The sequence below is a fragment of the Hippopotamus amphibius genome, chromosome 7 (genome assembly GCF_030028045.1).
Source record: "Hippopotamus amphibius kiboko isolate mHipAmp2 chromosome 7, mHipAmp2.hap2, whole genome shotgun sequence".
In the NCBI taxonomy this organism is placed as follows: Eukaryota; Metazoa; Chordata; class Mammalia; order Artiodactyla; family Hippopotamidae; genus Hippopotamus; species Hippopotamus amphibius.
Window position 1 is genome coordinate 73055146 of NC_080192.1, and position 23060 is coordinate 73078205.

The 23060-nt window shown below is 46.2% G+C and overlaps 1 protein-coding gene and 1 pseudogene across 5 annotated transcripts in view; one reads left to right on the forward strand and one right to left on the reverse strand.

Annotated features, from left to right (window-relative positions):
* Positions 1–13852, forward strand: part of ANAPC1 (anaphase promoting complex subunit 1) — a 99103-nt gene extending 85251 nt beyond the window's left edge. For 2 of the 5 annotated variants that reach the window (XM_057741022.1, XM_057741026.1), the window contains exon 48: positions 805–1177. In XM_057741022.1, coding sequence (XP_057597005.1) covers positions 805–920 — 116 coding nt within the window. In that variant the 3' untranslated portion in view covers positions 921–1177. The other 3 variants (XM_057741023.1, XM_057741024.1, XM_057741025.1) reach the window with 3 other exon arrangements.
* A 648-nt stretch (positions 13853–14500) lies between these two features.
* On the reverse strand, positions 14501–15347 carry LOC130856552 (60S ribosomal protein L6-like; annotated as a pseudogene).
* Between the last annotated feature and the right edge of the window lie 7713 nt (positions 15348–23060).

Sequence of the window (23060 nt, forward strand, 5' to 3'; positions counted from 1 at the left end):
TGCCTTTATCAGAAAGCCACTTCATTCATATCAGGAGACTCTTCTCTGCCTATCTTCAGGGGATTGTATGACCCACCTGTATGCTCTGCTGTTGGCATGTATACTAGGATGCTTATTGTGGATTAGAGACTCATGGGGATCACGCATGTGTATATGTTGGGGCTGAGGAGAGGGAACTGTGGACAGTGGCATGTGGTGGGGATGACAGCAAAGAGGAAGATGATGCTTAATAGAATTTGCAGGTAATACACTTCCTTCGTCCCTTTAGAGCAGTGGTTCTTGACCTTGGCTGCACATCAGAATCACCTGGGCAGCTTTCAAAGCTCCAGATGCCCAGGCTATACTCCATGTAAATTACATCAGAATTTCTGTTGGACCAAGGTTGAGAACCATTGCTTTTTAGAGGACGAGGCATTAGATTAAGTTCTCTGTTACTCATTTTGAACCTATGTCTATTTTTTAGGTAAAGTGTTAAGTGCGTGGATTATGGTAATTGAAGATAGATGGGCACATTTATTAATTATATTTAAATAATATATGTATTTAAACAGTATTAATAGTTTCACATACAGTTACAGGTCAGTTTCTGAAGTACAGAATGGATAAATTAAAATTTTATATCAAATCATATCTTAGAGTACATTAGGGAAATTCATAATTTAAGCATTGTCTTTCGGTAGTTGTTTTCAAAGGGAAGAATGCCAGCTTTAAATGTGATTATGTGTCTAAAGCTTCCTTGAAAGAGGATGTATGGCTGAATTTATTTAGAGATGTGACCCTTTCCTTTCAATTCCATTTCTTTAGGGAGCACAAGCTTTGCAGAACTCCTCTTCAAGTTTAAACAGCTGAAGATGCCAGTGAGAGCTTTGCTGAGATTGGCTCCTTTGCTTCTTGGAAATCCACAGCCAATGGTTATGTGATCATGTCTGGTGGTAAGCCTGCCCTGAAACGTGACTTCTGCACAAAAATGTGACAAAACAACAAAGCTAAAGAAACCTTTATAAGTTTTATAATATAACTGGGGGGAAATGAGCTGCACAAACCTCAATGTATTTTAAAATTGAAGTGTTTTAAATATCCCAGAGTCTCTGTTGCTGTTGGCATTAACATTATAAGACATATAAAAATGAGTTAAAATTTACTTTTGTAAATAAAATTTTTTGGTTTGTTTTCAAAACTCTTGATGACTACTTTAGTTTGGAGTTTCAGAGAGTAGATCAGTGGGGCTGGGATGAGTATTAGTATTTGAAATCTTTCAGCTATGGTGATTCAGGTGAAGTGACTGCTCAAAAATGCAGTTTTTAAAGAAGCTCTGTCATATAGTTTTACTTTCTGCAGCAACAAAGGGCTTTTAGCATTTCCTAAGGTGTCACCATTGTCTTGTCTAAAGTCAGTTTGTACATCCTGTGACAGTGCCAGGCATCCTCATAGTATGGTCAAGCATCTTAAACTGGAGGAGATTTATACCCTGATGAAGAATTGCCCAGCACAAAGCCTGCTCTAAATAGAGAAAATACGAAATTCCCACTACAGCAAGGTCTTCAGAAATTGTATTTTAAAATAAAAGATGGTTCATTTCCACCCAGGATTTAGAGAACGTACGGCTGTGTCGAGTTTCTGGACTAGATGATGAGAAAAGGTATTCAGGTAAAGATGTCTCCAGCTTCAGGTTTTCAGTCCAAGAAAAAGAAGGCTCCCTGCTGTCTACATTCTCACATGCCCCCTGCCTCCTAAATGGCCAGTGGGACCATAAACTGGTCGAAGCTGCAAGGTTCATCCAGTGATTTCACTTTTCCACATCCTGAATTGTGGGGTTTAGCTTTAAAAGTAAAAATTAAAGCAAATAGAAATGTTTCCATTGAGATTTTGACAAAAACCCATGTGGCGTTTGCTCCTCCGGAGAGGGCTTGCATCTAGCAGGCATGCATCTGTGGTTCTCTTCAGACATTCACTGTTCCACCTGTGCGCCCGCCGCAGGACTTGCCCCTGTGTGTGAAGCATAGGCAAGGTGACTCATTGGGAGGGCGAAATGTTGTGCTTCTAATGAAAACAACTTAATAGTTGTTCTTCTAATTAAAAATAAAGGAGAAGACTAAAATGGTAGACTATGGAGATTCCATTTGAATCAGGGTATAAAGAACTCAGTATTGGGCAGCTGTCACTCTCTTCACTCTCAGTTGTTTATAACTTGTAAGCTTTTTTCTGATTGAAGAATGACAAGTTATTTGCACACATATGAACTCTCATGTATGAAGGAGAACAGTCATTGGAATATTGTCAACAGAAGCAAAAATCAGGCTTTATTAGGGAGAGAGCAGAATGGAAGATTGCAGATGGTCTGAAAACAGCATTGTCTTTATGTCTCGGGCCTCCTGAGGAGCATAGAGGATGTTCTGGACGGTCTGCTCCTGAGCAAACATGCTAGGATCACCGGAGAAGTCAGTGCCAGCTGTTTATGGGCTCTCACAGCCCATAACACAGCCTCCTCACAGTCATGGCAGGGAAGAGCTGGACAGACACATCTGGCTCTAAGTGTTTTGGCCCGGAAGTGGCCCATGTCACGTCTAGCTACAGCCTGTTGGCACAAAGTAAATCACTCCACCTCGTAAGTGCTCTTTCACAAAGGCAAGAACCAGACATTGGTGAGTACTGGTAATGTCTGTCACAGTGTGATTCCTCAGTTGCTAATAATTCCTTCCATCCATCCTCTGTGCTTATCCAGATGGAAATGCATGTCATTGCCTGCATAGATGGACATGATTAAGGGAACAGGGCAGTCACACGCATGCTCAGATTATTATTGTTTCCCTGATGGATGCTGACATCTGTGATCCTCACTCGAGTGTCTTACAGAGGAGTGAAGGCGTGAACTTGTGGGCAGCTCTGAGGCATCGATGCCAGCCTTTAGCAGGGCGACACGGTTGGTGGAAGCGTCACAGAACTTCTCCTTGGTGCTGCCTAATCGTACTTGAATAAGGCCGCTTTCTCACCCTTTGTCTGGAAACCAGCCGACTTTACAACTTACGGAGAGAGGCGTGTCCCAGCTTAGGGGATCTCCTGACATCCTAGAGGAGGCAAGAATGAGGGGGGCTCGCATCTCTCAGCCTGGTGGTCAGTGTGCAAACCAGCTTGGTGGGAGGCCAGCGAGCCTGCTGGGCAGAAAGGCCTGAGTATGGGAGCCAGGATTGAACTGGAAGCCAGAGCCTGTGGGAGCTGAGGCAGATGAATTGTAAGAGGATTGGACTTGTGACAATTCCAAGGGAAGCACATGCCAAAGCCCAGCCTGAGGGACAGCGATAGGCCAGGCCGGGAGAGGATGTTGGGAGCTGGGTGAAACTGAAGGCCGTGGACCAATCCGAGACTAAACCAGGAAGACTTTATTGCCTCCTTCATACAGGGTTGGGGGCTTCTCTTCTGGTTTCCCCATCTTCATACCAAATTTTGTGGGAAATGCCTTACTGTATGAAGCTCTCTCCATTTAAGCAATGGAGGAGAGGACAGGATTTGGTCACCTCTGTACTGCCAGTATCTGCAGTTTTCAACCAGCATTGGAAGGAAGCAGAGGGAAGGTCAGAGAAGCAGCTCCTCCAGATGGAGGCCCCTGTGAGCACTTACTGCACCGGGCAGACACCCATGCTGGTTTCCAAAGCTTTCCAGGTGACTGTCTCTTCCTGCTTCCAATGCCAGGTCCCCGTGCCTCGGAAATACATTGGTTACTTCTCATTAGAGTCACAAGCTTCAGAAAAGTCTCTTTTGATAGAAGAAAAGCCCCTAAAACCACATCCTTGATTTTCACCTGTGGATAAGGAAGACTTGCCTGTATGCCATCCTCTTGCTTTGCTCCATCTTATGTTCTTGAGTGAAAGTGAGACTGGGATCGAAAGTGGTGGTTGCTCAGAGGGCATAACTTTCAGGCTCCAGACGAGGAGAGCCCATCAATCAGGCAGCTGCACCAGAAGCTCCCTCAGATGGCATCTGGTCCTGCCCCTCATTCTACAGCTGAGACTCGGAGGCTTAGGAAGAGGGTATCTGGCCCAAGGCGATACTGCTCCCCATCACAGGCCGGACAAGCCTGGGTGCCCAGACCACTTTGTTTCTACCCGAGAACCTGGTCCATTACTGCCTTCCTTCCTGGTCCGGTAGGCCCTCAGGAAGAGGCCGATCAAATGTGAGTTACAAGGACGTTGCACCAGGCAGAGTTTATGAACACCTTTAAAAAGCAGACAAATTGACTCTTCCTTTCTCTGTGCATCTTTGGGAAAACAAAGGTCTTTGTGTAATTTCTTGGAATTAGATTAATTGAATTAGTCTGTGTGTTGTTTTCTTGGTTATACATAAACCATCTTAATTAAAAATTTTCTCTTTTAGCTAAACATATTTCTTCCATGGTATATTATAACATGAAATAGGAAATTTAGGAAGAGAATTAATTTTATACTAAATTCAATAAAAACTGAAAATCTAAGTAAGCACATGTTCTTAGTTTCCACTGCTTTTGCTCCAGTACTCGATGTGAAGTCTGTTGCCTCGTCTCTGTGGTCAGTGGCGCCATCTTGAGTCTTAAGTGCAGGTGCAGAGCCTTGTGACACTGGACCGTGTGCTTTCAGACATGCCACGTCCTGATCTGTGGGGTCACGTTGCTGAGGGACAGTGGTTAGAAGCCAGTTAGTGCCACTTGTTTTCCTTTCATTTGTGTTTATCTGTGTGCCTATCTTTCACTTATCAAGAATATTTTAATTCTGTTTTTGTACCATTTTAATCTGATTAAGAAGACGTTTGGGGTAAATGTGTATAACTCTGGAGTTGAAGAATCCTTAGCAAAATCACTATAATTAGCATCCCTGGCTGCAGTGTCCTGTCCCGTAAGGTCTGGATGAGAGGAGCTCCAGCCCTCAGGCAGTGAAATCTCTGAGGGCTGGAGACGGATCCCCAGAGGAGGGCGCAGGTGCTATCTGTGTCACCTCCCTCCAGACTGCCTCTGTCACACCGCTTCACCTGAGGGTCATGCCCTGTGCCCTGTGTGGGGTGTGGATGTCAGCTTGGCATCTTCACGTCCTCCTCTCTCCTCAGCCTCTACCTGTTTCCCGTGTGGGGCCAGGTAAGAGTGTGCTGTTGGGAGGTGCCAGCAAGAGATGCTCTAGCGAGGCCTGGAGGTGGGAGAGGAGACAAGCTGTTACAGATGGGCACGAGGGCAGATGGTGCCTACCTGGCTATAGGGTGTTAATACCAGCCCTGCCCGGTGCCCCCACCCTGGAGTTTCTGGAGGTTTGTTGGGGCTTCTTCATCCTCTGCTCCAAAAACCCCTCCATCTGCTTTCCTTTATCAGCACCCGTTCTGCTTGGGTTCCTGAGCAGACTCTGTGATGCTGTGTGGGATGCAGTGACCCAGATGTGAACACAGCCCGTTCCGAGTTCCCACTGCTCGGCCTCCCTTGGCTTTTTGCTTATGGAGTTTCTAGCCCCTAGTTATCTCCCCTGAGCTCCCAGTGCTGTTCACTTGCCTTTTCCATTATCAGACGTTCAGTTCTCTGCAAACCCCAGATTGCTCTGCAGTCCCTGCACCAGCTCCCCCAAATGGCACCGACCTCAGCTCTGCAGCAACAGTGACCGCCCGAGTGGCCTTGGGTTTCCCCTAACAGGCCGTGGGGACTCTGACCGCAGGGAGAATGGGCGAGCTTTTAGCTGAGTAACTGGAACACTTTGGGCTTGGCCCTGTTTGTGTCAGGCTTCCTGGGACTGAATCATAGGTGCGTGGATGGAGACACGGTGCGGCCCATCGCCCAGTCCTGTCAGTCCTGGGTTTGCCCCTCAGCGGCCGCCCTAGGAGAGAAGCAGCCCTTAGCCCAGCTCCTTCCGCCTCGGCCTTCTGGGGCAGCACAGACTGGGTGTCACAGACTGAGAGTACTGTGGTAGTTTGCTCCTGAAAAGTTCAAGAACTCAAAGAAAATGCTAAACCTTCACGGGATAGAGAGCGCTGAACAACTGTATTGCTTCCCGAAAGGAGTCAGCGTTTTACACGACCGGCTGTTCTAACACTTGACTGTGAGGTTCCTAGGAACCTTACCAGAGATTTCTTGGCAAAATTAGTCATTTCCGTAAGGAAAAAAAAAAAAAAAGAGATGAAGAGCTAGATATCTGTCTTGCAATTGCGTGATTACCCAGTAACACTGTATAGCAGCTCCCCAGTAATAAAAGGGCTATACACACAGAGAGCTGTAAACCTGGACATCACTGAGCAAATGAACCTGCAGTGGACCAGCCCTGGCCCTGGGATGGCCTTTAATGCTGGACACATGCCCCCAGAGCCCCCCATCACTACCCCTACCCCGAGTGACTTTCCTGGTCTCTCTGAAGGATTTTGAGCCTTAATTTTCCTTCCCTTGATGTAAAAATCACAATTCCTACTCTCAATTGAGCATGTCTGCTGGTGTATGTACCCCTTGCACCTCTGATGATTTAAGGATAATCTCTTCTAAAGCACACTGCTGGGTTTTGCTTTGTGATTCAGTCTGAAGGTCTTTTTCTTTTAGTAGTGAGTTCAGATTTATCAATACAAATAATATGATCTAAGGTGTGTCTAATTTTTATATTCTATATACTGTATTTCTTATATTTACTGTGTATCTTTATTTGCTCTCAAAATCTGTTGTATTCATGACTCTTGGCGTTTAGGACGTGTTTTTGTGACTGCATTTAACACTAATATCTTCTTAGGACTCCTTGAGGCCCTCTTTTCCTTACCCCGGCTTCCAGTGTCTCGTTTCCGGCTTGTTGGCCCCCTGGTACCTCCTCACGTTTCCCCCAGGCAGCGTTCACGTGTCCCTCTCCCGCTGTCTCCCTTCTCTGAGCTCGAAAGTTGGGTTATTTCTGTAATGTCGGAGTGAACGATGGCATACGATTCCCCCCTGCTATTCCCACTCTGTCAGCCTGAGATGGGCCCACCGATGTGCTCCACGCCTTCCCTCAGTCCTTCAACTGAAATTTCCCGTCTCTCTGCTGGGTACGCTGCTCTCCAGCAGGTTGTCAGGAGGGGCTCTGAGCACAGCTGTCTCTGAGATGCTAGTTGTCCTCCTCTCTCCTCACGTGCTTCTCTCCTTCCCGTCTCTGCCTGTTCTCACCACCTTCTGGTCACGTCTTTGGGCTCTTCTCAGGTTCCTCCTCCTTGGTGGTCCAGGCCTCTTCCTGTGCTTTCCGTCCCTTCTGTCTCTGCCTGTCCTCAGTCTCTGTGGAGGCTCCTGCTCTGGTCTCTTGGCTCCCTTAGGTACCCCTCCCTGTTACTGCTAGACCCTTCCAGGGTACTCGGGGGTCAGGACCTTTGTCAGCTGACACCCACTGAAAGACTGGGGGGCCATCGTGCCACTGGCTGGTTTTGCACCCCAGGTTCAGGCTGCTGTGGTCCGTGGACCTGAGGAGAGCTGGAGGCCCGGTGCTGTCTGTCTGCGACTGCCTGGAGCCTGGGAAGGAGGCCCCGAGATGGGGGAGGGGGGCGAGAGCTACAAGAAAAGAGAGAGAGTGAGATCAAAGTGGAAGGCAGACACCCCCTCAAGTGAGGAAGCTCTCAGCACCACAGCACAAGGTGCACGTGGGGCAGGGGCTCTGGGAATGTCAGCTGTCACCCTCATCGCTCTTCCAAGTGACCAGACCCAAGAGGGGCCCCAGTAACTGATACTTTTTCTTTTTTACTGTGGTAAAAATGTTATTTTCTCTGAAATTTTGAGACTCGTGATGTATATAGTAGGAATAGGTAGTCCTGACATATTCCGGTCCTCAAATAAGACACTGTGGATGAATTAAACTTTCAGCCAAACTTGGTTTATCTCAGAACACACTTGACCTGCTTTCCTCTCTCCTTTTCTTCCCCTTAGGGTCAGAATGGGCCCCGTCACAGCCTGCAGTGAGGCAAGGGGTGGGGGCTCAGCTCACAGTATGGTTCTCGTACAGCTGTCTAGCCAAGCAAAGCGTTCTTTATGCGTTTCACAGAAGGTCTCCCTCCACTTCAGGTAAATACACACATACAAATGAAATTAAAGCCAAAGAAAACAAATGCTAAAGCGTGTGATGCTGGTCAGGTGGTTGGTTTCTGTGAACATGTCGTGTATCACGGGCTTCCTCATAGTTCCATGTGTGTACTTGTTTCCTGTATTTTCCAGCAAGCTTATCTGTTCAGAGACCAGAGAGCCCTAGGAGCTCCTGTCCATGTGAGGCTAGACCCTGACACATCCTTCAGGGACCCAGCTCAGGGTAGCTTACGTCACGTGGGAGCAAAGCACACAAAACTTTTGATGATTTGTTGGAATTAATCTTTCTCTTTTTTTCCCCAAGAGTCACCATGGTAAGAACTCCTTTTCCAGAAAGGACAACCTCAGTTTTTTTCATGTATTTATATTTGAAAATTTCAACTCAGATCAAAACCCTGCAGAGGTTTTCATTATTTAGATCAGCATTTCCAAGAGTTTTCCTAAAAAAAAAAAGAAAAGAAAAGCTATTGATATGCATATTGGGACCTTGTATAGCATAGTACATGATTCTATAATTGACTCCAATTGGAGAATTTTGATATACACACAGTAATTACCTTCTGTACCATGGGAGTTCTCAGAACCCTTACTAGGCTAACGGTGCACTAAGGGATGCAGTGGTGCTCTCTTGCACCCTCCAGCCCTGGAGGTGACTGCAAGGGCACAGGGGATGGTGTTGTCCCCACCAGGAGGCCCCATACTCACTTGGACCACCTACAGCCATTGCTCCATACCTTTGGAACCTAGGGGGCGCACTGGCGTGCCCGACTCCAGACCCAGTGATGTGGGTTCTGGCCCTGGATCTGAAAGCGAAGCATAGCAGGGTGAGCGCCTGGAGGAAGGGCCCAGGCCCACTACCTCTGTGGTGCGCTTCCTGGCCCTCATGCCCGACAGACCTCCTCACACAGCTCTGGGGTGACCCAGGCTCGGTGCCCCATCGCATGGAAGAATTCCACCTTCAACTTGAGGAACTCCTTGTAGAGGTCTGGCCAGTGCTCCCTGCCCAGCAGAAACTGGAAGATGCTCCGCTTGGACGTTGGGTTGTCCTCCTCCATGTCGGAGGCGATGTAGCTGCCACCAGGAAAGAGGGCAAAGCTGGTCCTGGCCCCTGCGAGGACTCCTAGCCTCAGCCAGGACAGTAGGGAGAGGCTGCCAAGGGCACCCTGAAGGAGCCAGTGCCCAGGGCAATGTACCCAGGACAGAGGTCCGGGGAAGCCCCATCTGCTGGGGCACCCAGGTCCAGAGAGGGCAGGACCGTCATCCCCAGTGCCAAGCCTGCTGGGCCGATGCTGGGCCCGGCCCAGGTCAAGGTTCTGGCCGTCGCCATTTCCCTGGGGCTTTCTACCTCGGGTCACTCAGTCTCTGGGCAGCGAGTGGTGTTTCCTGGCTGTGTGCATTAGCACAGGATCTTAGTCATTGCCTTCTACTCCCCTGGCCATGTGACCCCTTGAAGGCCTTGAACCACCGCTGGGGGCCCTCAGGCTGTGCTCACAGGGCCAGGAAGAAGTGGATCCTGTTGTAGAGGTGACCAGGCAGCCCGACACGGCCAAAGTACTCCACCACCATGGAGAGCAGGTACTGCACGGAGACAGAGAGCGGGGGAGAGGCGGCCAGGGGTCGACGGCTGGGCAAGTGTTCTCAGTGGGCCATCCAAAGGCCAGGTGGGAAAACCTCCCAGGGTGGGCCTTGCTGAGGCCCCTTGACGTGTGGAGATGAGCTGATGGGAGGCCAGAGAGGTGCCCGGGGCCTGGGCGGGGCACCGGCAGTGAGTCCTTTCTTCCTTTTTGGCACCAAGGGCAGGTCTCTCCAGGGCTTCTGCCCAGGCAGACACCTTGTCCCCGTCCCCGCCCCCATGGGGTGGTGACACTGCAGACCCCTTGGTCCCTTATCATTTTAGTGGTGTGAGTACCTTGTCAGACACTTTCAGGAAAATGTCAGCTTCCAAGAAGCTCTGGATAACAGGATCTTCTGCAAAGGAAGGGAGATGTGATGAGGGCTTTGGAGCAGCCCTTCTGGGAGCAGCGAGCCTGGGCTGTGGGAGGAGGAGAGGAGGCAGCTCTGTTACCCCCAGGAGGGTTCAGGGCCTTAACAACAGTGACAAAGGTGTTCCTTCTATTGACACGGGGGAGTGAGTGTCAGCTGTTTGGGATTTTGCTGTTGTTATTTAATCTTCACCACATGGGCAGTGATCACAAGTGTGTTTCATAAAGAGATGTCACCTGGTTCTCAAAGTTTGACATGAATTTACTCAAGCCAAAGCTTGGATGTGGCCTTGGGCCTCTGGGCACCACATCCATGTCACTTCATACTGTGACTGACTGTGCAAAGCTTTCTTGCCCCATCTGATAACTGAGCACCATACGTGGGTGGTGAAGAGTTCATACCCCCTGAGTTGGGGGGGGGTGGTACTGGGCATTCTATCCTTTTCCTGGATTCCTTCCTTCCTACAGATAATGACCTGGCCTCCCCTGCCACCAGCAGGCTCGTCTGGGATTAGAGTTGTCCCCTGGAGGTGCCATTTTCCTGAGAAGGCCGTGTCCTCCTTGTCCTTTACTTCTTGCCCTGGACAATGATGTTTGCCCAGATGGGAGGATGGATGGCTCATGGATCATTTCACTCTCCCTGACCCTTCTCCAGGCAGCCTGGCTCCCAGAAAAGCACTCTTTCTGTGATGATGAAAATGTTTTATATCTTGCTGTCCAATATGGTAGCCGTTAGCTGTGTGTGGCTACTGGGGGTATGCAACGTGGCTGGTTAGAACCAGGAACTGAATTTCAGGAGTTTATTTAACTCACTTAAAATTATGTTTGAGTAACTGCATGTGGCTTGTGGGTGCTGCGTTGGAGAGTATCAGCTCCGTGTCATCCCTCAACCTGCCACCCTCCGTCCTCCCTCTGGTTCTGACATCGCCTTCTCTGCAGCCCTTCCCTGAGTATCCGTGTCACAAAGCTCTCCTTCTCTTGCTCACAGCCCATCTCTAGGTGCCATTGCCTTTTCAGAAATTTCTTTCTCTGCCTTTGTCACTGGCTGAGAGCAACTTATTTCAGTAATTTTTTTTACTCTCCTCCCACTTTGAGCATAAAGACAGCAAGATCTAGTTTATCCTTTCACCATTGATCTCTAAAATCTTAACTGGAGGGAATAAATGTGGGCAGGGGACTCCCCTCTTGATTTGTCCTAAAGTGTCTTGATAATTGAACACTCAACCGTGAGTCTCTTTCTCCCTCCAAGAACTTGTCTCAGAGGAAAACCCATCAGCACCACAGTAGAACTAGAACGTGGAAGCAGAGTAATCTGCTTCTGTGCCACCTGGGTACCTCACAGCCCCGAGCCCCAGGGGAGGTTTGGCCATGATCCTGGAGCCACTGACATCCTCGGTTTAGAAAGGTCCTGACACTCCACCAGCTCAGAGCACACACCCAGAAGCCGGTAGAATGCCTCTTGGTCTTCTGGACGATAACTAGATCTTCCCCTCTTGTTCATCCTGAGTTTTGTTCCCTCAACATGGTTGACAGTCCATATGTTCCTCCTCTGCTCCCTCCTCTTCCAGGACTTCAGCTCAGAGAGAGCTTCCGAAGAGGTGGGATTGGAGGCCAGGGGGCTGCTCTCCTGGGTGGCTGCAGGAACAAGACTCCGTATGAGCACGGACCTGACCCATGTGGGAGGTCCTGAGCTTTCCCCTTGCAGCTCACCCTGGAGACTGGATCCTGCCTTGTGAGGATGAGACGACAAGTGGTTACTCAGCAGTAACTCATGCTTCGTGCAGGGCCAAGGAAGCTGAGGACACATACCAGCCTTGACTTCCATCAGTCTCTTCCTCTTCTGGCCTCTCACCCTCCTGGTTCTCTGCTCAGGGACAGCCACTGGAGGGGCTGAACTGGAGGCCAGAGGGCTCCCATCCCTAGCAGCTGCCGGGAGAGAGGAAGGACCCTGTGTGATCAGGGGAGGGACCCAAGTGGGAAACAGTGGGCTCTTCCCTTCTCATTCACCTTGAGGATGTTGCATGTGACATGTGAAGGGATAGGAATGAGCATCACTCCCTTTGCACTTGTCTGTAAAGGAGGGTAGGAACTGAGCTAACATTTACCTTTCTTTGCCAGGGAAAAACTGCTCTCCTGTGCCTCTTGCCGTGGATCTTTCTGCCTGGGGGAAAGCTCTATGGAGACAAATCCAAACTCTCTGGTCAGAGATATGTTTAATAACTACCAAAGCGAACAAGATAGTGACCTCCTGTCTCACCCTGGACACCCTCTCCCCTGCCCTGCAGACCCACACTCATGAGAGTCCAGAGAAGAAGAAGTGATGCTGGAGCCGTGATGATCTATCGCCTTCACTTGTTCAGACAGCAAGGTTAAGGGCGAATGACCACACACACCTGCCTTCCCTTTCATGCACTCCCTTTTCTTCTGACTCCTCTTTGCTGGGTCCTTTTGGCCTGGTACAGTCTCTGAGGCAGCCACTGTGGAGTTCAGAGGGATCCTGTCTTTTCTGGGTACAAAAAAATGGAAAGAAACCGACTTGATTTTGACCAGGCCATTTCTTTCTGCTTAACTTGCTTCTTGTGAGACCTAATAATAATAAAAATGGCAATGACAGTAGCTAAGAGTTATTGACTGCTTAGTAAACTTCAGATGTTGATTAGTGCATTGGGAATTTTTCACTTTTTATGATTCACAGCTTCAATCAACTTTTTTGATGTCCTGCCCAACTACAGGTCCCATAGCAAGAACTGTTGCAAATACTACCTAATACGCAGTTAGTGCGTTGGGAATTACCTCATCCGATCCTTGTAATGAGTTGTGAGGTGAGGTGTATAACTTGCTTGTTTAGAGATGAAGAAACAGTGACATCATTTGTCTAGGATTTGTTCCTTGACTGTGGCTAGAGCTCTTTGGACTTGGTCTGACCGGTGCTCAAGGGAAGAATGCTGGTGGCAGCCACAGTTGAGCCTCAGTCACCTTTCCATTAGGGTCGAGGTTGAGCTGGGCCGCCTTACACGTGTACGTCATCGGTCTGCCTAAATACCCCTGTGAACCACTATGAAATCACAGCAGTTCAACCTGGCAGAAATCTGACCTGCGTAGCCCAGACCTGTCTGAAGTGGCTTGGAAGCTGAGGCACCTGCCCCTCAAGAAGGCCAGTGCCACCTGCCGCCTCTGAAGGCAGTGTTCCTCCTGAGTGATGAAGCGTCCGCAAGCTCCCGGGGCTCTCAAGGGCAGGTTCTCTGCAGGGTCACTTTACTCTCTCGCCTCCTTCCCCCGTATGCATTTTGTTCTCCTTTTGCCCACACCCCTTCCTGTTCTCTTTGCTCCCCAAACTTGAAACCTATTTGTATTCCTACTGCATTCCAGTCACTCCTCTGGAGATTCACAGGTGATCCCTTCCGCACCCCCTGCGACAACTTAGAGGAACATAGTTCAGGATCCAAGACTCACCTTAGTACAGAAAAGTGTGACGCCCACCCCAGGTGAGCACCTTGAGGCTCCCTCAAGGTCTAGTCCCTCACCCTTAGCCCAAACGCAGCCTCACAATAGCGTGAGAAGAGCACTGACCGTAGCCAAGTGTTCAGGATCAAATGGCTTCTGAGATTCCGGAGCCCTTGCCATGAGTCACTGATGACGTCACACCATTCCACCAGGAGCTGCTCTTTGGTTTATAAAAGGCTCTCAAGAAAAAGACCATGGGCCTTAAGGAGGAGGGAGTCAGTGTCCCAGCCTGAACACCGGCATCACGTCCTCTGACCCCAGTATTACCTCTGAACCTCAGCTTGTGTTTCATCTAACCAATTAATGGTTCCAAATAAAAGTGATTCATCCATGTATTGAAAAATTGAGAAAATGCAAAATTAAAAGTTGATTAATATCCATAGTAAAGTTATTAATGTGGCTTATTTTTACTGCCTTTCTTCTGATTTGTGTTTAGCTATGATCATATTAAGATGAAAAAAAGTTTAACGTTTTAATTTAGAGATAATTGTAGATTCACACCACGCAGTTGTAAGAAATGATAGATCCTATATAACTTTCACCAAATTTCCTTCAGTGGTACAAACCTGCATAACTTTAGAATAGTATCACAATAAGAAATTGATATTTGTACAACCCATTGACTTTATTTAGATTTCCCCAGTTTTATATTCAGTCACTTATGTGTGTATTTAGTTCTATGCAGTTTTATCACGTGTACCCTCATGTACACCACCACCGAGATACAGAACAGTTCTATTATAAAGATCCCTCATGCTACGTTTTTATAGTATCTCTACCCCAACCCCTGGCAACCACTATTCTCTTCTTCATCTGTATAATTTTGTTATTTCAAAAATATATAAATGGAAACAGATAGTGTATAATCTTCTAATCTGGCTTTTTTTTTTTAACTTGGCATAATTCCCTTGAGAACTATTTAAATTGTTGCATAAGTCAATAGTTTATTCCTTTTTTTTTGGACCAGAGTTATTTACTTAAGTTCTTTGTAAGAAGTTTAGAAAACTACTTTGTGAGGATAAATTCCATTGGTAAGAGCAAACAGAGCGGAGGTAGCCCTGGAGCTGAGGAACAGCTTTGATTCTTCGCAGAATTTGTGAGTCCACAGGTTTCTGATCAACCTTGGGCTGCTCTGTAATTTCGTATTTCTCTCTTTCTGTGTCAAAGATCTCACCTTCTTGGTGCCTGGGCTTACGCCGCTTCTTGAAGTAAGCATCAGTGAGATGTTCTGGGATTTTCACACCATTGATACCAATTTTGGTGGAGGTGGCAATGACAAATTTCTGGTGTGTTCTACGCAGAGGGACTCGATCGAGGGACAGAGGCCCAGTCACAAGTAGCAAGTCACTGCTCTGTTGCTTCAGGAAAATGACCCTCTTGCCTCTGTGGCGTCCAGTAAGGATGATGAGAGTGGTCCCAGGAGTGATGCCAGCATGCAGTTTTCTCACGTGCTTACTGAAGGGCTTTTTGCCGTGACTTAACAGCTTTCGAGGCACATCTTCAGTAGAATAATACCTAGGCATTTTCCGAAGTTTAACCACCCGGGTACCACCATTCTTGTCACCACCAACTGGTTTTGTGACAGTAGCAAGAACCTTCACCTTCTTTTTCTTTTCAACCTAGGACTTAGCTGCCGAGTATTTCCTCTTGTACAAGGCCTTTCTGGAATACATAGCCCATCGGGAATATCTGCCAATTCCTCTGACCAGGACAGGGTTTTGGCTGCAGTGGGGCTTTCCGCTCTTAATCTGCTTCACCTTTTTGACCTTGCCACCAGCATCAGCCTTCTTGACTTCAGGTTTTTTCTCCTTAGTATCTGGTTTCTCAGCCTTTTCACCCGCCATCTGGCAAGATGGGAAAGAGCAATTCCTTTTTATTGTTTCGTAGGAGTTCATAGTTATGTGGTCAAGTGCACATTTAGTTGTGTAAGAATCTGCCGTACTCTTCTAGAGTGGCTGTATCATTTTACATCCCCACCAGGGATGTGTGAGTGATCCGTTTTCTCCACACCATTGTCAGCATTGGGGTTATCGCTTTTTGTTTTAACCATATCTCATTGTGGTTTTAACCGGCACTTCCCTAATGATACTGAGCATCTTTTCACGTGTTTATTTGCCATCTGTTTATCCCTTTTGGTGAAATGTCTGTTCACGTTTTCTCCTATTTGAATTACTTCTTTACTATTGAGTTTTGAGAGCTTTTTATGTAAATCCCAGATACAATTCTTTTGTAAGATATGTAATTGGCAATTATTTCCTCCTAGTCTAGAGCTTATCTTTTCATCCTCTTTTTTTAACCATTTTTTCTTCTGCATTTATTGAAATATAATTGACATACAACACTATAAGTTTAAGGTGTATAGTATAACTTGACATATGTATATATTGCAGAATGGTCACCACAATAAGTTTAGTTATACATTTATCACCTCATACAGTTACAAAATTTTTTTTTCCCCTGTAATAAGAACTTTTAGGGTTTACTCTCTCAGTAACTCTCAAGTACACCATACAGAAGTGTTAACTATATAGTCACCATGCTGTACATCACGTCCCCAGGACTTATTTCTTTTATAATGGGAAGTTTATACCTTTCAACCACCTTCAACCATTTCACCCTCCCCACAATCCCTTCCTCTAGTAACCATCCATCTGTTGTTTCTATAATTTTTAAAAAAATTTTATTGAAATATAGTTGATTTACAATGTTGTGTTAATTTCTGCTGTACAGCAGAGTGACTCAGTTTTATATATATATAAATTTTATGTACGTTTTCATGTTCTTTTCCATTATGGTATATCATAGGATATTGAATATAGTTCCCTATGCTATACAGTAGGACCTTGTTGTTTATTCATTCTATATATAATTGCTTGCATCTGCTAGTCCCAACCTCCCAATCCATCCCTCCCCCACCTCCCTTCCCTCTTGGCAACTGCAAGTCTGTTCTCTATGTCTGTGTGTCTGTTTCTGTTTTGTAGATAAGTTCATTTGTGTCATATTTTAGATTCCACATATAAGTGATAGCGTGTGGTATTTGTCTTTCTCTTTCTGACGTACTTCACTTAGTATGATCATCTATCTCTAGGTCCATCCATGTTGCTGCAAGTGGCATTATTTCATTCTGTTTTATGGCTGATATATATGTACCACATCTTCTTTATCCTTTCACCTGTCAGTGAACACTTAGATTGCTTCCATGTCTTGGCTATTGTGAATAGTGCTGCTGTGAACATAGGGGTGCGTGTTTCTTTGTGAATTAGAGTTTTGTCTGCATATATATATATACAGGAGTGGGATTGCTGGATCATATGACAACTCTATTTTCAGTTTTTTGAGGAACCTCCGTACTGTTTTCCATAGTGGCTGCACCAGTTTACATTCCCACCAACAGTGTAGGAGGATTCCCTTTTCTCCACACCCTATCCAGCATTTGTTATTTGTAGACTTTTTTTTTTTTTCCCGGCTGTGCCGCATGGCACTTGGGATCTTAGTTCCCTGACGAGGAATCAAACCCGTGCCCCCTGCATTGGAAGCGTGGAGTCCTAACCACTGGACTGCTAGGGAATTCCTATTTGTAGACTTTTTAATGATGGCCATTCTGACCGGTGTGAGGTGGTAGTTTTGATTTTCATTTCTCAAATAATCAGCGATATTGAAAGCACATTTTCATGTGCTTTTTGGCCATCTGTATGTCTTCTTTGGAGAAATATCTATTTAGGTCTTCAGCCTATTTTTTGATTGGGTTGTTTTAAACTAATTTATTGATATATGGAGTCTGTATATTCTGGAAATTTCTATGTCCTAGAAATCTCCAGCATAGATGGGGCAGGGGGAGGCAAGTGTGGCATTGTCACTAGCTTGGACTCCACCACAGATGTCTTCTGGGACCAGTCAGTACCACCCGGTGAAGCCAGCACAGAGATGGAGGCTTAGAGGGCTGGAGAGGGTGTCAGTCATGGGGAGCAGCTTTCACCACCCCAGTTCCACATGTTGGCTTAGGTGGGGGATTCTTACTCTCAGGAGTCTAGGTCGTCTTATGTCTCAAAAGAAGCCAGGAAACAGATTTAAATGTGAAATCTTCCAAATTTTAAACAATGGCAACAAATTTAAAAAATTTGAATGTTGTGTGGAGGGCACACAGGATACATCAGCTGCTGAGCCTGGCCAGGGGCTCTGCTCTTCAGGATTTCGCTCCAAGAACCACTAGCAGGGGATACCAGGGTGGGCGGGGTGGTGGGGGACTTGACAGGGATTATTCTTTCTTTTCTTTTGCTTCATCAGACCATGTGTACACAGGGCTAAATTGAAGGGGTCATGCTTTTCCTTTAAAACATCCCCTCTCTCAACGTGCCTGTGACTTGGATGTTAAATAGGAGGCTGATGGCCGTGGAGCTTCCGGTGGTCATTCTGGAGGCAAGGGGAGGAGAGGTGTGTCCCTCCCGCCTCCCTTCCTGGTGGTGTCAGCGCTCCTAACTTGAAGGTGGCGGGGGAGGTGGATATCTTGGTGGATCTTAAGCGTTCACCTCCATTTCCACTCTTCCTGTGATGGTAGCCCTGCAAAGCACGTTTCTTTTCTGGTGTGGTAGTGGTGGTGGTAGTGATGGTTGTGGTACCAGCCTCTGCGTTCCCGTCTTTATGAGATCGCTAGCAGCAGAGTGCAGCTGGGCTCTGTCTGTGGCTGCTGGCAAGGTGTCTGTGGGTTTCCTCCACTCCCTCTTCTTTGACAGGGTGTGAGCCGTGAACTCACCTGGCTTTCTCTGTGGGTGTTGGTGTTGGTGGTGGGATGTTGGCCGTTCTTTCCACCGGGGGTTTGCTGCTGGGAGTCCAGGAGGGTGCCAGGGGGATGACTCTTGCACTGTCCTTTGAAAAACAGAGTAGAGACTACAGTTGTTTGTAGAATGGATGCCAGCATTCATGTTCGATAGAGGTCATTGCCACTGTAGCTGCACGTTGAGAAGGCAACCAACTTGCCGGAGACACACTATTAGGGGTTATGAGGGCATCTCCCCCACCATGCTCTCGGCTGACCAGGTCATATTCAATTACTGACATCAGAGGAGGCCTTTGTTAGGGCTACACCATCAGTAGCAGAGGAAAAACCATGATCTCACATAGATACAGCAGAGGATGAATGGAAACATATCCCATGGGACTTGCTGTTTTCCCCAGTGTGGGTCCGGTGCTGCCCCTGCACTGAGAGGCAGGTGTCCTAGATTCAAGTCATTCTGACTAATCTGAGTCACTTTGGACGAGTTAGGTAATGCCTGTGATTCTGAGGGTACAGTAATATAATTACCATGAAGATATCTTTGTGAACCACACAGCAGTGCATATACATGTACCACTCTCCCAGGAGGGACTAATGATTAATGACTTTGAGTAAAGATGTAGAACAGGGGTAGAAGCCACAGTTTAGACTAAGGGGATAAAATGTATTCCTGTGCCTTAAAGCTGACTAACCACATCTCTCTCTGGAATGTGCCCAGGGACCCAGTACAATACTGTAAATTTATCTCTTGCAGTGGGTGGATGGTGCAAACCAGATGCTTTGAAAAGATTTGGAGACTTTTTTTATTTTTTTGCTTGTATGTATTTATATTAGTTATTTTATACATATTACTGTATATATGTCAATCCCAATCTCCCAATTCATCCCCCTCCCCCCCTCCCCCTTGGTGTCTGTACATTTGTTCTCTGCATCTGTGACTGTATTTCTGCCTTGCAAACCGGTTCATCTGTGCCATTTTTCTAGATTCCACATATATACATTAATATACGATATTTATTTTCCTCTTTCTGATTTCACTCTGTATGACACTCTCTGGGTCCATCCACGTCTCTGCAAATGACCCAATTTCGTTCCTTTTTATGGCTGAGTAATATTCCGTTGTATATATGTACCACATCTTCTTTATCCATTCCTCTGTTGATGGACATTTAGGTTGCTTCCATGACCTGGCTATTGTAAATAGTGCTGCAGTGAACATTGAGGTGCATATGTCTTGGAGACTGTTCTAGACTGTGAATGGAGATATGTTGGATCCACCAGATGGTATTGAAGTCAAGGAGGAGAATTCCATAGACAATGATCCCAACCCCGACAGCCGGCAGTCTTCTCCCCGTGCCAGGCACTCCCCTGGTGCTACGCTAAGATGACCAGAGCTCATGGAAGAGCTTGTAGCATTGACCTGAATTGTGGCAGGTTTGGGGGAAACCTCTGTTTATTCTCAAGAGTCTTGAATCACCCTTTTCTGTCCCCCGCCCACTCTCTTGGTGCATCTGAGACTAACATCTGTTAACGTATGATCCCCAGAGTGTGGGTGGGAGCCAAGAGGAGCACTCCTTTTTGTCCTGTGCATCTCTTGTCTCACTTCTTCACTTAGCTGGGGTCTAGCTGGAGTTCTTGATGTGACAAATCTGCTCTGAACCTTTTTTTCAAAGAGCCCCTTTTGTGCACTGGGTGCTCACCTTCTTCCATTATGGGGAGACGAGTAGCTTAGTTACTTTCTTCTCAGCTGGGCAATTAGAAGAAATACTCAGAGTTCCCAAGTAGAATTATCATGGATTTGGCTTTGAGAAGGAACTTGGAATTGTTCTGGGTATTTTGGGAACATTTAGATAACATTTCCTATTATATCTATTGAGAGATTTTCTTTGCTCTAAAGTTTATTTGATATGAGTGTACCCATTCTGTTTTCAAAAGAAAACAGAGACTGATATTTACATAGCATATCTTTTTCCATTCTTTTGTGTTCAGCATACCTCTATTGTTATATTTGAAGTGAACTTCATGTAGACAGCATATTATTGGGTCATATTTTCTTTTTTTTTAAATCTTTATTGGAGTATAGTTGTTTTACAATGTTGCATTAGTTTCTGCTGTACAACAAATTGAATCACCTATATTTATATGTATATCCCCATATCCCCTCCCTATTGAGTGGGTCATGTTTTCTAATCCACTCTGCCAATCTCTGTCCTTTAGTAGGTTTATTTATTTATTGGCCATACCGTATGACATGCAGGATCTTAGTTCCCTGACCAGGGATGGAACCCATGCCCCCTGCAGTGGAAGTGCAGAGTCTTAACCACTGGACCACGAGGGAAGTCCCCAGTGGGCGTATTTAGACTATTTACATTTAATGTTAGTATTTATATGTTAGGGCTAAGTCTGCCATTTTCTTTCTTGTTTCCTTTTTGTTCTCTCTTTTGTTTCTCTCTTTTCTTTTTCCTGCCTTCCTGAGAATTGCTTGAATGTATTTTGTAATTCCATTTCGGCTTTATAGTGTTTCTGAGTGTATTTATTTGTATCGGTTATTTAGTGGTTGCTCTTCTGGGAGGGGTGAGAGTCCAGGATCTCTATGTGGCTTCCACGGGCACTGCACGTGATGAGGGCATGCCTCCTCATCGCCAGGCATGCATGAAAATTCTGGGCTTTCACTCAGTTCTGACTGACCTCATCCTGGCTGTGGAGGGAAGGGCAGAGCGTCTGTTAGAACCAGAAGAGGGTGGAAGTGTAGGTTCTTCGCTCAGCCTTCAGTAACAAGTGTGGGTCCCCTTTTTCTTCATGGTGTTTGGCTGGAGTAGTGTGGTTATTGTCTAGAAGTTTTCTGTCTTGCTAGGCTACTGTTTTCCTGAGCCTTTGACTAAAAAAAAGCAGGCTTTTTTGGTGGTGGTGGGGGGGGGGGGGTTGTCTGCACCCATTGAAGTTTCTAGGTTGCTGGCTTCTCCAGCCCAGTCTGAGATATAAGAAGCCAAGAAGAGACCTGAAGAACTTACTGCCACATTGTTCCTCACGTCCTGGGGTCCTTATCCAATCTGCTTTCTGCTCTCCACCTTTCAGGGTCTTCTCATGTCTCGTATATAATATTCAGGTGTTATCACTGTTCTTAGCAGGAGGAATAGGGAGAAGTTCGTCTTCTCCATCTTGTCTGTAACCAGAGGTCCAGGGCAGTAACGCTTTTGTTGCTGTTACATTTTGAGTTTCTAGATTTTGTTGTTATTATTAACAAATTCTCTTCAACACAGGAAGTGGTTTCCCTGAAAGCTGCATTCATAAATGCAAATTATCAGCAAATTAGGAAGAAAAATGCACACGGAGAGTGCTTGACAACTTCATGTACACTTTGTTTTCATTCGATCATTTTTATAGCTAACAATTTTGAAAACGGAGAGGTGATATTCATCACATTCTTCTATCAGTCCATGGAATCGAAAGAGACTATAAGATGCCTTTAAAAAAATGAAGCATAGAGCACTGCTCAGTAATGAAAGAAAGCCTCAACAGGATTATGTTGAGTGAAAAAAGTCAGTCTCAAAGGTTATACATTGTATGATTCCATTTACGTCATTATTGAAATTATAGAGATGGAGAACAGATTGGTAGTTGCCAGAGATTAGGTAGGAAGTGAGGGTAGGAAGTGAGGTGGCTATTAAAGAGAAAACATGAGGAATCCTTCTGATGGGACTATTGTGTGTATTGACTGTGGTGGTGGTCACACAAATCTACACGTATGATAAAATTGCATAGTACCACACACACTTACAAACAACTGAAGGATTGTAAAAGTGGTGAAGGATAAATAAGGTGGATGGATTGTATTAATGGCAATTTTGTGGTTGAGGCCAGATGCTCCCAGAGACCTCAGAACCCCTCTCCTGCTGGAGATATTGTGCTGTGGTTATGCAAATTGTTGCCATGGGAACCTGGCTGGAGGTCGTATGAGGTCTCTATTATTTCTTACAACTCTATGTGAATCTACAATAGTTTCAAAATTTTAAAAGTTTAAAAAGAGAAAGCACAGAATTGTGCTACTTTATACTTTCTTCCTCTGCAGACTGCCCCTGCTTCCCTGGCACAAGCAAAGAGGAGATGGCCGGCCTAATTTGGTTTTTGCTTAATGGTCTCTTGTGTGCACAGAGACCCATTTTTCTCACCAGTGTAAGGGCTGGTTGTGTTTTTGCAATGAGTCGTTATGTGGGTTCTGATGGGGTGAGGTGGAGTTGGGATTGGGAGACTGACTTTTGCAGGCATAGTTGTTTTTCCCTCTTTGTCCTCAACACCCTCCTGAATAACTCGGATTATTTCCTTTGTGCAGTCCCGAGGCTACATCCCCTGAGACCAGTTCTGCACAAAGATGTTAAAGGCCACACACTCCCCAGAGCCCTCGGTGCCCCCCCTCCTGCTGGTGCAGAGCAGAAGACACGTAAGTCTTCCATGGAGGCTAATTTTGCAGGCAGATGTGGCCTCTAGGTCCCTCTTGTGATGTTAAGGGCAAGAGAAGTGCTTGTGAGCTAGAAAACATGACTGTTAGGAAGAGATCCAAGATAGACCTTAGACTTGTGAGACACTTTATGCTGTTCTAAGCACTCTCCCAACTCTCAAGGTCAACTATAGGATCCGCCTGCTAGGTCAGGTAGACTCAATGACCCTATGCTAGTGAATTGTATCATCCGACTTTAATAGAAAATGATTACTTTTGTAGAAACTGAGATGAAAAGAAATGAATGAGTTTATCGGAACTTTGCCATGAGATGCAAAATATCTGCATAGA